General features: G+C 43.1%; 3 protein-coding genes across 4 annotated transcripts; 1 reads left to right on the forward strand and 2 right to left on the reverse strand.

Annotated features, from left to right (window-relative positions):
• The first annotated feature begins 265 nt into the window (after window positions 1–265).
• Window positions 266–2116, forward strand: LOC125551035 (ubiquitin-like protein 5). 2 transcript variants are annotated; one of them, XM_048714185.2, is made up of 2 exons: window positions 266–648; window positions 1895–2116. In XM_048714185.2, exon 1 carries the CDS (start codon window positions 409–411, stop codon window positions 628–630), a length of 222 nt encoding a protein of 73 aa, XP_048570142.1. In that variant the 5' UTR covers window positions 266–408; the 3' UTR covers window positions 631–648; window positions 1895–2116. The 2 variants fall into 2 exon arrangements, with proteins under 2 accessions (XP_048570142.1, XP_048570141.1); XM_048714184.2 differs by having other exon boundaries at window positions 273–648; window positions 1890–2116.
• Window positions 2117–2933: 817 nt separating this feature from the next.
• Window positions 2934–4937, reverse strand: LOC125551033 (Excinuclease ABC, C subunit, N-terminal). Its single transcript, XM_048714183.2, has 3 exons — window positions 4550–4937; window positions 3972–4078; window positions 2934–3457 (listed from the first exon to the last, which is right to left on the reverse strand). Exons 1-3 carry the CDS (start codon window positions 4780–4782, stop codon window positions 3294–3296), a joined length of 504 nt encoding a protein of 167 aa, XP_048570140.1. The 5' UTR covers window positions 4783–4937; the 3' UTR covers window positions 2934–3293.
• Window positions 4938–5602: 665 nt separating this feature from the next.
• Window positions 5603–11757, reverse strand: SMU2 (RED family protein). The gene is made up of 11 exons (XM_048714182.2): window positions 11412–11757; window positions 10742–10882; window positions 10592–10641; window positions 9368–9482; window positions 8419–8467; window positions 8239–8331; window positions 7914–7982; window positions 7713–7836; window positions 6864–7222; window positions 6265–6651; window positions 5603–6132 (listed from the first exon to the last, which is right to left on the reverse strand). Exons 1-11 carry the CDS (start codon window positions 11465–11467, stop codon window positions 5863–5865), a joined length of 1713 nt encoding a protein of 570 aa, XP_048570139.1. The 5' UTR covers window positions 11468–11757; the 3' UTR covers window positions 5603–5862.
• Between the last annotated feature and the right edge of the window lie 1620 nt (window positions 11758–13377).

A 13377-nucleotide genomic window follows, 5' to 3' on the forward strand; every position in this document is an offset into this window, starting at 1 on the left:
TGTCGTCTTGCAAAAGTCCATCAGAGTTACGTCATCCACACCAATGATAGATTTTGAGTATGAATTACGACACTACAATGTGCCATGTGAAGGAAGGAAACAGATTGTTCTCAACGATTTTCGCCGGTCGATATAGTAATATAATCGGACGGTTTTATCAAAGAAGGGTGCAGGGCGTCAGCGCTGACGTGTCCTGATCAGGACGCCGAGACCAGGTGGCGTACGGCTGCGTGGAATCTACGCCGTCTATTTCCCTCTGGACGAACAGAAAAGACAAGGACGGCTCCCTCCTGCGACCTGACCACCACCACCCCCAATTCTCAATCGAAAAGCACAAGGCCGCTGCAGCTCTCGCCGGGGCTAGGGTTTCGTCGATCGATCGATCAGTCGACGCGAGCGGGAGCGAAGATGATCGAGGTGGTGCTCAACGACCGCCTGGGGAAGAAGGTGCGCGTCAAGTGCAACGAGGACGACACCATCGGCGACCTCAAGAAGCTCGTGGCGGCGCAGACCGGGACCAGGGCCGAGAAGATCCGCATCCAGAAGTGGTACACCATCTACAAGGACCACATCACCCTCGGCGACTACGAGATCCACGACGGCATGGGCCTCGAGCTCTACTACAACTAGCCTCATCACCCCCGCCATGTATATTGTTATTCCCCTCGCCTTTGCATATGATTCCTTTTTATTACTACTTATAAGGGTTTGTTGTCTATGTGAACATGGTTCTCCTTCTGTTGTCGAGATGAGAATCTCAAATTAAGCATCTATTATTATCGCTATGCCGAACATGAAGACGCCTGTTTTCTGTTTAATTTTCAGTTTGTATGCAAAGTCAGAATTCTTGAACCATGGTCATATGTTGTCCTGAAGTGCAATGAACTAGAAATTGTGGGTTTCCGTTTTACTGTGAGTTTCTTATTGAAACGCTGCTTTGCTAATTGATAATGATATGCTTGCGTGTGTTATAGTTATCAGATGGCGGTGGTAGATTAGTTGATTTAGTTGATGAGGTTTATCCCCTTGTTGATTCTTGTAGTGTTAGCAAAAATACCAGGGATTGCTTAGGATAACTTTTCTTACTGGCTTTTGTTTGCTACTTGTTCGTTGGTAGGTTCTAGCCCCTCGACAACTGGAGAACTCGATTGATTTATTAATGGATGGGAATATTTTAACATAGCAAGATAACTTTGGTGTGATTGATTCTGTTAACTACTGTATTCTACAGCTGTAACATTGGTATGATTAGTAATCTACAGCTGTAACATTGTTATGATTTAACTAGTACTCCCTCTGTTCCTAAATATTTCGATTGATTTATTAATGGATGGGAATATTTTAACATAGCAAGATAACTTTGGTGTGATTGATTCTGTTAACTACTGTAATCTACAGCTGTAACATTGGTATGATTTAACTAGTAATCTACAGCTGTAACATTGTTATGATTTAACTAGTACTCCCTCTGTTCCTAAATATTAAGACGTTTGGGCAGTTTAAATTGAACTGCCAAAACGTCTTATATTTAGGAACAGAGGTAGTAGAAAGTAACTAAACAGACGGTTTGTGTGGTCATGAAAGCTGAATTTATTTGCATATATGAGTGATGCATCTGAAGGAGAATAAATTGAAAAGTTGACCATCAATCAAATGCTTCATGCTTGAACTTGATAATTCATTTACAGTACCTCCCTTGGTTTTGCTGATATGGCACTGCTCTGCTCTGTGTTGCAAAGAAAAGAATTAAAATCTTCCATGCAAGTACATGTTGAAATTATGCTCTGTTTTGCTTTCCGTGTTTAGTCTGACAAAGACAAAGCTGATTTTGCATATTGAATTTACATGCCTATTTCATTGCCATGCCACTAATCATCGCGCCATTGCAGTGCAGGTTCGTCACCTATCGTTGCCTGTGATGAGCGTTGGTTGCATTCCAGTCCCAGTGTCTTCAGAGCTCGATGTGTGGGCTGAACTCCAGCGAGCTACTATATAAGTAGTGCATTATTGTACCCATGATGATTATTGACAGCCTGAACATACTTTTCCTGTGATCGACCTGCGAATCTAATGTGCTGTTACTGTGAAGTTTATAAATAACATAAACTGTGTTACCTGGGGTTGTGATGATGGCAGTATTACACTGTCACATCATGTTGTTATGTTATAAGGCATTTGCTCTGCTTAATTTTCACTCATTTTCTCCTTGGTTTCCTATCGGATAACACAGGCGCACTTTGCAGGGGAAATGCATTTGGAGCACCCGTGTGCCTTGCACCCCCTATATGAAAATAGCATTAAAAAATATTAGGAAATTTCAAAAAATTCTGAAATTTTGGGATATCAAATCTGGATGCCCATTGTACACCCGTGTTCATTTTTGCGGGGAATGGTGCGCGTAGTACCCGCGGCGCAGAAATTACGGTCGGGCATATGATGCATCCAACTTTTTTTCTATACATACGAATTATTTGTCTTTATTCACTGACATTACAACATTCCCCATGAAACTGAACACGGGTGTACAACGGGCACCTAGGTTTCATATCCCAAAAATTAGAATTTTTTGAAATTTTCTAATATGTTTTTTATTGCTGTGTGTGGCACCTGAGAGCTACAAATCCTCTTCCCACTTTGCAGCTCTTAGATTGACCAAATATAACTATGTTTGGTTTTCATACAATGAACATGCTCAAATTTCATAGTCCTTTTGCTGGCAAAATACGTTGAACTAGAAAAATGCTGAAAGAGACGCAAATAAGCTGCAAATAAGCTACTCCCTCCGTTCAAGTCTTTGTAGAGATTCCACAATAAACTACATAGTACATAGCAAAATGAGTGAAAATCTGCACTCTAAAATACATCTATATACATTCATATGTGGTCGTGAAATATCTACAAAGATTTATATTTAGGAACGGAGGGAGTATATCTCAACATAACAACGCAAGGGATCAATCATTATACAAAAATACATTTTACACCATTCTTATCCAACCCAGGCTAAACAATGCCTGATGCTGTCAATAAAGAGCACGTACAAAAAAAATTGCAATCACCAGCTCACTCGATTCAGGTGCCTTCTTAGCAAAGACAATTGCCAGCATGATCATTTGGCTAGCAGATGAATGTGTCATGCATGCTCATTTGAGCTGCAAGACATGGGAACCTTTTTTGTACAAAACCATGGAAGCAGAAAAGCCTCTACAAAAAAACCTCGCCAACTTCGTAAATTAATGGATGATTTCTTGCATAGTAAAACATGTGTACATACAAAAATTGGAGAAACGGCCTCAGCTTGAGTGCCATTTGATGTTGAGGTGGTTGCAATCCAGAAAGGTTTTTACTCTGCTCAATGCCACTTCCCGGTGCTGCAATACTGCATTCATGCCAGGCTCACTCCTCTTCCGTGTCATCTTCTTGGAGATGTTCTTCCATTTCGATTCAAACTCGCATGCTGAAAAAAAAAGGTAAATAGAACATCTTGCTCATTTAAACTTGAGCACAGAAACGGACATTTTCTTTCGCTGTAAGAACTAAATATGCTCTTCAAGGATGTATACTGCGAAGTACTCATTCTGTGTTCAAAAGTGTCAATGGACTAAAACAATCAAATCTGCTGACCATGTTAGCATTTCTCTAATGTGAAGAGAGGGAAAGAAGCCAAAAACTAATGGCATCGATCTACACCAAACAGTGAATTAATCAACAAACCGCCATAACTGAATGGTCGTTAAACTAAACAAAGTACGAAATTATAGAAGAAAGGTGGACCACTCTATTGCACATCAGGATAAACACGCATGTAGGTGTTTAGGATAAAGCATGGTGTTTAGGATAAAGATGCATGTAGGTGTTTAGGGTAAACATAAAGTTGCATACAAACTAGAGCATGGTGTGCGATTCTAGTGGTACATCAATCTCGCTCAAAGCATGAAGCTGTAGAAAGATGAGATTTTTACTTAACTAACCTTCACTTCTGTTGGTGAAGCCTTCGACAAGGCATGCGAGATTCCATGGCCTTCCAGCAGAAGAGGCTTTGGCACCACCTTTTAACTCGCCATTATGTTGTCTCAAGCTAGAAAAAGAATGATCCTTTCGTTAGGAAATAAGAACTTAAGTCATGTGATTAAACATAGTATTCTTTTTTGTGTGTGTTTGTGTAAGAATACTTTCTAACCTTTTATGCACCCCTAGTCCCAACACGAACACAAAAAGAATCTCAAGCTACATGCCTGAGCAAGACAAGACAGCCTAAAAAACAATCATGGCAGCGACAATATTATTCAGGCTTTTATCAGAGGAGCCAATTCTCAGTTACTGGATCTTGTTTTATTTTCCAGGGAATCATCAGCAAACACAAAATTGTGGAAGCAGTAGAATCGATTAATCTTCTTTAGTGTCGAGCTAATACAAAATTGCAGTTTCTCGAGGGGATTGCAACCAAATGGAGGAATCAATTTGAAAGTTCATCCAATTCACCAGGGCCACCTGAGGCTATATCAGGCTAGAGAGTAGAAACCCGAAAGGGAAAAGGAGGAGGAATCACCGCCGAGGGAAGTCAGTCGTGACGCCGACGTATGTACGAGGGGCCCGGGAGGAGGAGATGAGGTAGACGCACCACGGCGCCGCCTCCTTTTTCTTCTTGGCGGCCTTGGGCGGTGGATCTCCGGACGCGGGGGCGGAGGAGGCCGATACCGAGGAGGGGGTGGCCTTGCAAGACTTTGGAGGGAGGGTGGTGCGGGGAATTTTGGCGACCCGGAAGGTGGCGGAGAGGCTCATCTCATCTGTCGCCTCGCCGGCGACGGGAGGACCTCCTCTCCAGGGGAAGGGGATGCATCCATGGACGAAATTTACGAATTGGAGACTTGGAGTATAGGGCTTCTCATCAGTGGGCCGCCGAGGGCTTGTTGTTCATGGGTCGTAACAAAAGTCTGCTCATGTTTTGCCGCCCGAGAGCGAGACCATACAGAGGCTTCGCTTATTTCAAAGAAAAAACTGAGAGGCTGAGTTTATCTTTTGTCTCGAAAAAAAACTGAGAAGCTGAGACTGACAGCGAGACCATTTGAGAGGCTAGATTTTTCTTTTAAAAAAAGCTAGTGTTTGCGAACTAAGCGTAGCTTAGATGGTTAGATTTTTAGAAATGATAAATTTTGAAAGTTCATATTTTAAGCATGACAACCCGAACGTGTTTTTATGGCAACTTTAGTCGACGCCAGGTTGACAAACATAATTTTTTTGTCAGAAAATTGCTATGTTTTAACAACTAAACTTGCCACCTCATGTCAACTAAAGTTGTCATCAAAAAACGTTCGAGATGACATGCTTAAAATCCGAACTTTCAGGATTTATCGAGGTTTTAGTTTTTTTATGGTGGAACTAGCCCATCAGTTTCCTAGACCAGCATTTATTTAAGACTTTCCGGAGATGTTACAGGTCTTTTTTTTAAAGAAAAACGAGACCATGTCCTCTCTGTGGTTTATGGTGCCGCCGCTCAAAGGCATGGGAGCACAGCCAAGTAGTTTTTCGGTAGTACGGAATGGGGGCGAGTGGGATGAAAGGAATTAGGTGAAGCTATTTTCCCCGTGACAAGAGACGGATATTTCCCGCGGAAGCCACCAGATCAGAATCGTCTCCCACAATTTTACATGGCCTCTCTTATCATGTCTGGTACTTTTGCCTGACCTGACTAGGTGGGACCATCTGGTTTACATATTCTACAACGAATGCCATGCAAGACTAATGTCCATCAAAAATGAAACTACAGGCTACAGACTTAATGGTTTCAGCTCACAAAAGCATGGCCGTTTCACAGTTCCAACAAGACAGACGAAAAAGAAAAACAATGGATGACCAGTTAGATCAAGCTCGCTGTTTCTTCCCACTGGGTAGATCGTCGTCATAATGCCCTTCGCCTCCATCTTTATCGCCCTTCTTCCTCGCCAGGATCTTGTTGATCTTGTTGAGGTCGTTGCTGAGCTTCTGATCCTTGTTCTGCTTCCTGGTCTTCCTGCCATCCTGCATCTTCACACCAAACTGGAATGCCGCCTTTGGCATGGCTTCCTTCTGATCGTTGTATTTCGCCCACTCTTCTTCCGTCTCAAAGTCCCACCGGTGAAGACGGCCCTTCGCCTGCTCAAGTATCGTCATAGTTAGAATAGAGTATGGACATGAAACCCTGGTAAGTGACACCTCACATATACTCGTATACGTTTCAAACATAGGCTTGTACTGCAAAATCAGCGCAAAAACAGATTCACTTACCCGCCCACCCATATCCATCTTTGACAAATCATCTTCATCGTCACTCCCTGCGATCTCTTGATTATAACCCTGATAACCAGGATAACACTCAGAGTAACTATCTGAAATAAAATTTGGGTCTTTCTCCCGCGCATCTTTTTCCCTCAGCTGCTTAAGCCTGTCATCATCACGCTTGAAGACAGAACCTAGACCCTTATCCTTGTCTGCTTGAGTCATCAACCTTGGATCCTGAGATATATTTGGGTCAACTAATACATCGTATCCCACAGTACCCTGTTGCATGTACTGTTCTGGATAAGCCAGCTGCTGTTCAGCATACTGATAGCCTGACCACTCGTCTTGGTATCCAGCAGCTGCCATTTGGGCTTGCATAGCATCATAACCATCCTAACATCACAAGAGACAAACCTTCAGGCATCTGGGTTAAAAGGAAAACAGACATTTTGTTTCCTAAACTACAACAGCTAGTTTTGTAGCACACTGGAAATGTAGACTGATAATAATATTTACACTTCCGCTAAACAATCAACCTGCATCATTGAAACACTGCGTACTATATTCACCAGAACTGATGTTGCTGAACATAAAAAGAAAATTACCATTGGCTGTTGCCAAGCTTGAGCAGGTTCAGATGGTTGAATAGGACCATACACAGGTTCATTCAAATTGGACTGATTCTGATGGACACGTGGGGATTCATCCATATCTTCGGAGATGGGGCTCTGGCTCATTTCCTTGTTAGGAACAGTATAGTCAACTCCATCTCCAATGAATATGTCATCGTCATCTGCTCTAGCAACAGGGACAGAATGTTTCTCCTTTTCACTGAAGTTACTCTTTCGTGGGGGTGGGGGTGGCGGTGGCATATCCTTTTCAGACTGGTGTTTCTGAACAGAACCATCACTTTGGGCAGGTCGTACTACCTCATTGTAGACACCACCTGCCAAATTATTCTTCCCTGCGATATAAAAAACAAGACAGTAGTACAGAAATTATAGTAACATCATATATCACAAATGATTTAAGGCAATTGATATATCACAAATAACCAATACTAATTTAACTACTGAAATCAAGCAGAACAAAACCAAGATTAGTATACATAACACAAGCACCAGAAGTTAAATCTTGACAGAAGTTTATAAGAACAATTGAATTAAAACTAAACCATCTTAAGTATTAATCTTACTTTTGGATGTTTTCTTTAGATAAAAGGCGCAAGGGGCGCTCAGCTTTAAATTAATAAAGCCAAACAAAGGCCAGACTTTGCGATGTCCGTAACAATATAAACACTCATCCAACATTTCTCCTTCATACAGAAAAATTACTCTAGCATGTTTTCTCACGCCTTAATGAAGAACGCTTCCTGTAATCCTGTTCTTAGGTCTCACTCTAATATCCTCTACTATGATAGATTGATAGAACCACTTTCATTTTGAAGCACATACCTTTTGTATCCCTCTCCTTTTTCTTCTTCTTCAAGACCTTCCCTGATGATCCAAGTCTAAGGTATGACATGATTTTGGCAATCCTGTCAAGTACAGAGCCATCCACGCTGACAGTGACCATTTCCTGTAGAAACAAGATAACCGTCTGAGCAATAAGATAACACAGTTACAAAAACAGCGACATGGTTACTGTTCCAGTACCTCTGGGACAGGGCAATCAGCTTTGCTCCTGTGAAGAGTTGTTGGAATATCACTGTTAAGTCCATCCTCCTGGTTGGAACAAGAAAAATAATTAACCACACATTGCGTATACTGAACTGTATTAAAGAACTGAACACTTCCATAAACAAGAAATTTTCGTTAAGCCTACTGTAGGAAGTCTGATCATTCCTACAAAGGAAAACAGGAAAGAGATTACAGTGTACACAGCATGGCCACTATTACTACAAGTGAGATGTGTATAATCATCAGTATTACGTAATTAAGCACACAAAAACACCAACACGAGAAATTTTGAAGACAATACCATATTGTAAATAAATGCCATCCGGCCAGGAAGAAACATATCATTCGCCTTTGTCATGCTTTGCTGTTGCTTTACAGTCCACTGGTAGACAGACTGCAATCAATGAAAATGTCAATCAGTATCCATTTTATGTTACATAGGTTGTGTGCAAGTTACACTAATAAATAAAATGAATTATACCTTTGCAATTGCAGTGCGGAATGAGACTGCCCGGTCTTCTTTTGTTTCCCTGAAAAGGGAAGTGAAAAATAATGTAGAAATGCTCCCAACATCCTTAAGAGATCTAGAGAAGGGCATAACATCATACTCCCTCTGTAAACTAATATAAGAGTGTTTAGATAACTACTTTAGCATTCTAAACGCTCTTATATTAGTTTACGGAGGGAGTACTTCAGAGGGTTCACCCCTACTTTTCCAGTTCAAAATTTTCAGAGATACACTATATTTTTGTTTTATTTCGACACAAGGTCATGCTGGTGACTGGTTCAGGAAATAGGTTGCTAATGTTATAAAGAGCCGCAGCAGGCACTGGCGGAGCTTCATATAGGCCAGGAGGGTACTGGCCCATCCTATCCCTGGAAAAGTCCTTGGTAATGTGTACATGTTTAGCTACCAAATGTTTGTGTTTGTTTCACTAGCTTGGCCCCCTCTTAGGTTTAGCTTAAGCTCTGCTAGCAGATATAAATGTAAATTATCCATCAACAGAGAGGCAGAGATAGAACAAGTTCGGCTTGGTCCCTCTTTCCCACAAGTCATAAGACAAGGAAATTGCATTTGTCTCTCATAAGTCATAAGACAAAATGTCCATTTCTAACAGGTACTGGAAACTGCATCATCATAAGAAACTCTTGTCCAAGATCCCAACAGGAGGGTACTTGGCCTCTCCTCTCTGAAAATCATGTCAAAATCCTACAAAGAGCTAGCAAGAGGTTGTCCAGTTTGTTCTTCCATAGTGAATTCAGATCATTAGTTCAATTTCATACAAATGAAAATTATGCAAGTGACAGCACTCTTGTTGGCATATTTACAGGATCCTAAATGTGCATTAAAATCTGGTAATTTTCATAAAAGCCCTACTCAGTGTTACAGTAGTGTTACATAGTTAAAGCTATACTGTGGTTGCAAGTACCTCGCTTTGGCATCCTTCCCATCCTCTGCATCAGGCTTCTTGTCAATTTCACTCCGTACTTTGTTTAGTAGAGCAAAATCCAACCCTTTGACCAAATGAGTATGCTCCAGATCGCCTATTAAGAGCATAAAGTGGAAATGGCACATTAATCATAATGTAGTACCAAAGAAAGACAAATTTGAGCATCAGAGATCTAAGCTACCATTTCCAAAACAGCATATCATGTTACCTTCGAAAGTATGTTCTTCTAAATTAACTACTTTTCTTTTCAAATAAAAGAATGTTAAAGAGGATTAACTTCACAAATCAGATCTTTTCCAGACAAGAAAATACATGTACTTAGAGAATGACAGGTCAAAATAGCTCTATTGGGGGAAGCAAAACTAGCCTCTTGTCGACTGCACGTTAAAATGGAACAGATAAAGGCTGTTTCCACAATTTTGATGATTGCACATTACTGATTGACCAGATCAATCAATCATAATGCAGATTTCGTTTCTTTTTTCACCGCATGCAGATTTCGCTCTTCATACTTCATTCAGAAATAGAACTTCTAAAACCATGGCAGGTTTTGTCACGGTCAGATTGCACTCAAGAGGCATGTCCGTCCAGGATAGCAGCAAGCTTCTGCGGGCATTAATTAGGTACTCCCTCCGTCCCATAATATAAGACGTTTTTTGACACTACACTAGTGTCAAAAAACGTCTTACATTATGGGACAGAGGGAGTAGTAGTTTGGCTTTTATGTTTGTAGTTTGCATTGTGTTAGGAAAAGAGTTTAATTAGGAAAGCTTTGGAGTTCAGTCCGAGTCTGTCTCATGGTTGTAACTATAATTTATAAGGAGAGGATCATGGTCAAACAAAAGGGCAAGCGATAGAATTATCAATCTGTCATCTGCCTCGTGATTCTCTCCTACCCCCTAGCACCCCTCTCCTATGCGCATGCTATTCTAGACACCGCTGCATCCTACCATGGCTAGCCGGCGGTGAGGCTACAAGCCGAAGCTGCCTGTACTGGCTGTGACAGGTTTACAGACATAAGGATTTTTTTATCGTTTCTCATTCACATTAGAAGTCTGAAGCAAACTTAGCACAATTCAGACACCTCATGCATATCCTTGCACTCATGTGCATACATTTATTGAGTGCAAGAGGAAACACACATAAAAAAACAAGCAGAAGATGTTTATCATCAAGATAAATAAATATGACAACTATACCAACCTCCAAGGTATTTGCTTTTCTCAATTGAAATCTTTTGGGCATCTTCTAGCCTGTAATGCAAACAATTGCAGAACTTAAATATAGAAGAACATTATGGTAAATTGAGCACAGGATGGCTGTAGGAGACATGTGAATCATGGGGTCTATTACCTCAAATCTGCTCCAGGAGGTGCCACGGCATGAAACGAACCAAGCTCTGTAGGTTCATAGTCAGGGTTTTGATCTTCACGACGCTCCTTCGCACGATCTCGGTACCTTGGTGTCTCTGGTTCTTCTTTTTTGTTCTCCTCTCTTCATGAGGAGATCAATGAGAATTAGGTGAGCAAGAAAGGTATGTTTGAGGTAGTTGAGCACGTATCTGATTTATCATGAAATTTCCTGTTTCTACATGATTTCAGACTCCAAAAACTGGTACATGAAAAGACAAAGAAAGTGTTTGAATTATGCCCAGTATGACAGCATGGCAGCATGGCCACCATGGTCTAAGTAATGAACACTAACCAGAGCCCCCCAGAGTTGTGGGAGACTATTGAGTCCCATGGATTTGCAGGACTCCATTTATTCAGCGCTATCGATAATTAATCATGGTTCTCCTGCTCATGAAACATGCTTACAACGATAATCTGATGAGCAGGATTGGTATGTTTCTGTAATTTTCCCTCAAATTAGTACCAGAACCATCGCCCCAGCTATGTCAACTAGGTGATAAACGTCATTCAAATTCGCAAGCCACATGATATGAACATCAGTACATCACTAACCATGCTATTAGAACAAATCGAAAACAAAAGGTGCAGACAGACAGGTATGCGGGACTCACTTCCGCCGCGCCATCTTCTCCTTATAGTTGCTCTTCTTCTTCTGCGTCGATGACATCTTCCCTGTGTCCCGGGAAACAAAAGCCGGAGGAATACGGCTGCAACCCTAGCACAGGCGACGGGGGGCAGGGGGTTTCCGCGAGGGGGAGGGGGCACGGGATGCGAGGTGGCGGTTGGTGCCTGCTCCCTCGGGTTTGTAATGATACTGGAGTTTGCGCTGGGTTAGCGGGCGGCGGACTGGAGCTCCGGCGGCGTCGGCGGCGTAGATGGTCGGGTCCGTACGAGAGTGGCCGGGATGGGTGGAGACTTGGAGCTCCTCGGGTCTGTGGAGGGAATCATCTGCGCGCTTGGGGCCAGGACGGTAAAGAGGCGATGCCATCCAACGGTGCACGTTTTCTGAGCACCACTGTCACGTTACACTTCCTGCTTTTACGTCGGACCGCGTCATCATCACTGATAAAAGTGAAAAGTGTGAGATTTATCACGGGGCAGTGAACTAATTCGTGGATTTTTCTTTCGAAAAACACAATATAAAAGATGCTCTCACGGTATGCCTCTTGAACCCCCGCATCGCTCTCCCAGAAACGGCACGGGAGGAGTCTTTTATTGACACCATCCCTCCCCTCCCGCTTCCCTTTCCTCCCCGTCGTGAGATGCTCCGGTGAATTTGGAGGGGCGATGGCTGATGGATGTGCACATCGGCGTGCTTGGTAGGGGGCTGGGTGCGGTGGCTTGCCGCCTTGCCTCACGTGTGGGGTCTTTTTCAGTATTGTCGGAGATTGGTACACATAGCTAGGGCGACGACCAGTGCTCACGCGACATGTGGGATTCAGGCTCCGGCCACGTGATTTTCAAGTCCTTGTATGGTCATTGTCGGTGTCAAAACCGGCGGATCTCGGATAGGGGGTCCTGAACTGTACGTCTAAGGTCGATGGTAACAGGAGATAGGGGACATGATATTTACCCAGGTTCGGGCCTTCTATATGGAGGTAATACCCTACGTCCTGCTTGATTGATATTGATGAATACGAGTATTACAAGAGTTGATTTACCTCGAGATCATAATGGCTAAACCCTAGAGGTCTAGCTTGTATGGCTATGGTAATGAATATCTCCCCCTCCGGTTTATATAAGCACCGGGAGGATTTAGGGTTACACAAGGTCGGTTACAAAGAAATGAATCTACATATCCGGTCGCCAAGCTTGCCTTCCACACCAAGGAGAGTCCCATCCGGACATGGGTGCAGTCTTTGGTCTTCGTATCTTCACAGCCCATCAGTCCGGCCCATGGCTAACAGGTCGGACGCCCGAGGACCCCTTCGTCTAGGACTCCCTCGGTAGCCCATGAACCTGGCTTCAATGACAAGGTATCCGGCGCGTAGATCTGTCTTCGACATTGCAAGGCGGGTTCCTCCTTCCGAACTCCAATATAGTCTTCGGACGTATTGCTCGTGTCCGGACCTGTAACACACACCCTACACACAACCGCAGAGAGAATATAATAATCCACGAGTCCAATCTGCTGACAATTTTTTACAACATGACATCACGTCTGTCCGGTCATAATCTCAAACCGTTTTTGCCTGCTGCCCCACGTCTCGAGGTGCGGTTGCTATTCGCATGTCTTGTCGAAGCAAAGATCGTGTCCCCTTATTGCGGGATTCTCATCAATACGGGCGTGGGTAACCCAACCGTGCCATTTACATAGCCCTTGGGAGTAGGCGAATTTTAAGGCGAGTGGGGAGGCGTTCAATATTCACTGCCCTTATAAGGAGATAAGATTCCCCTTCCTTCTCCCACGCCTTCTCTCTTCCTCTGCCTTTCCACTCTTGAGCTCCAGCGCCCAAGTTCCCATATGTTTCACACTCGAGGAAGCACTCAACCATGTCCGGATCCGGAGGTCAAGGCAAGTGGATGGCCTCCTCTGTCAAGGAGGAGGACATTGCCGAGCTTCGGGCGGCCGGGTAC

Source organism: Triticum urartu, chromosome 4A (genome assembly GCF_056163025.1).
Source record: "Triticum urartu cultivar PI428250 chromosome 4A, HENAU_Tu73, whole genome shotgun sequence".
In the NCBI taxonomy this organism is placed as follows: domain Eukaryota; kingdom Viridiplantae; phylum Streptophyta; class Magnoliopsida; order Poales; family Poaceae; genus Triticum; species Triticum urartu.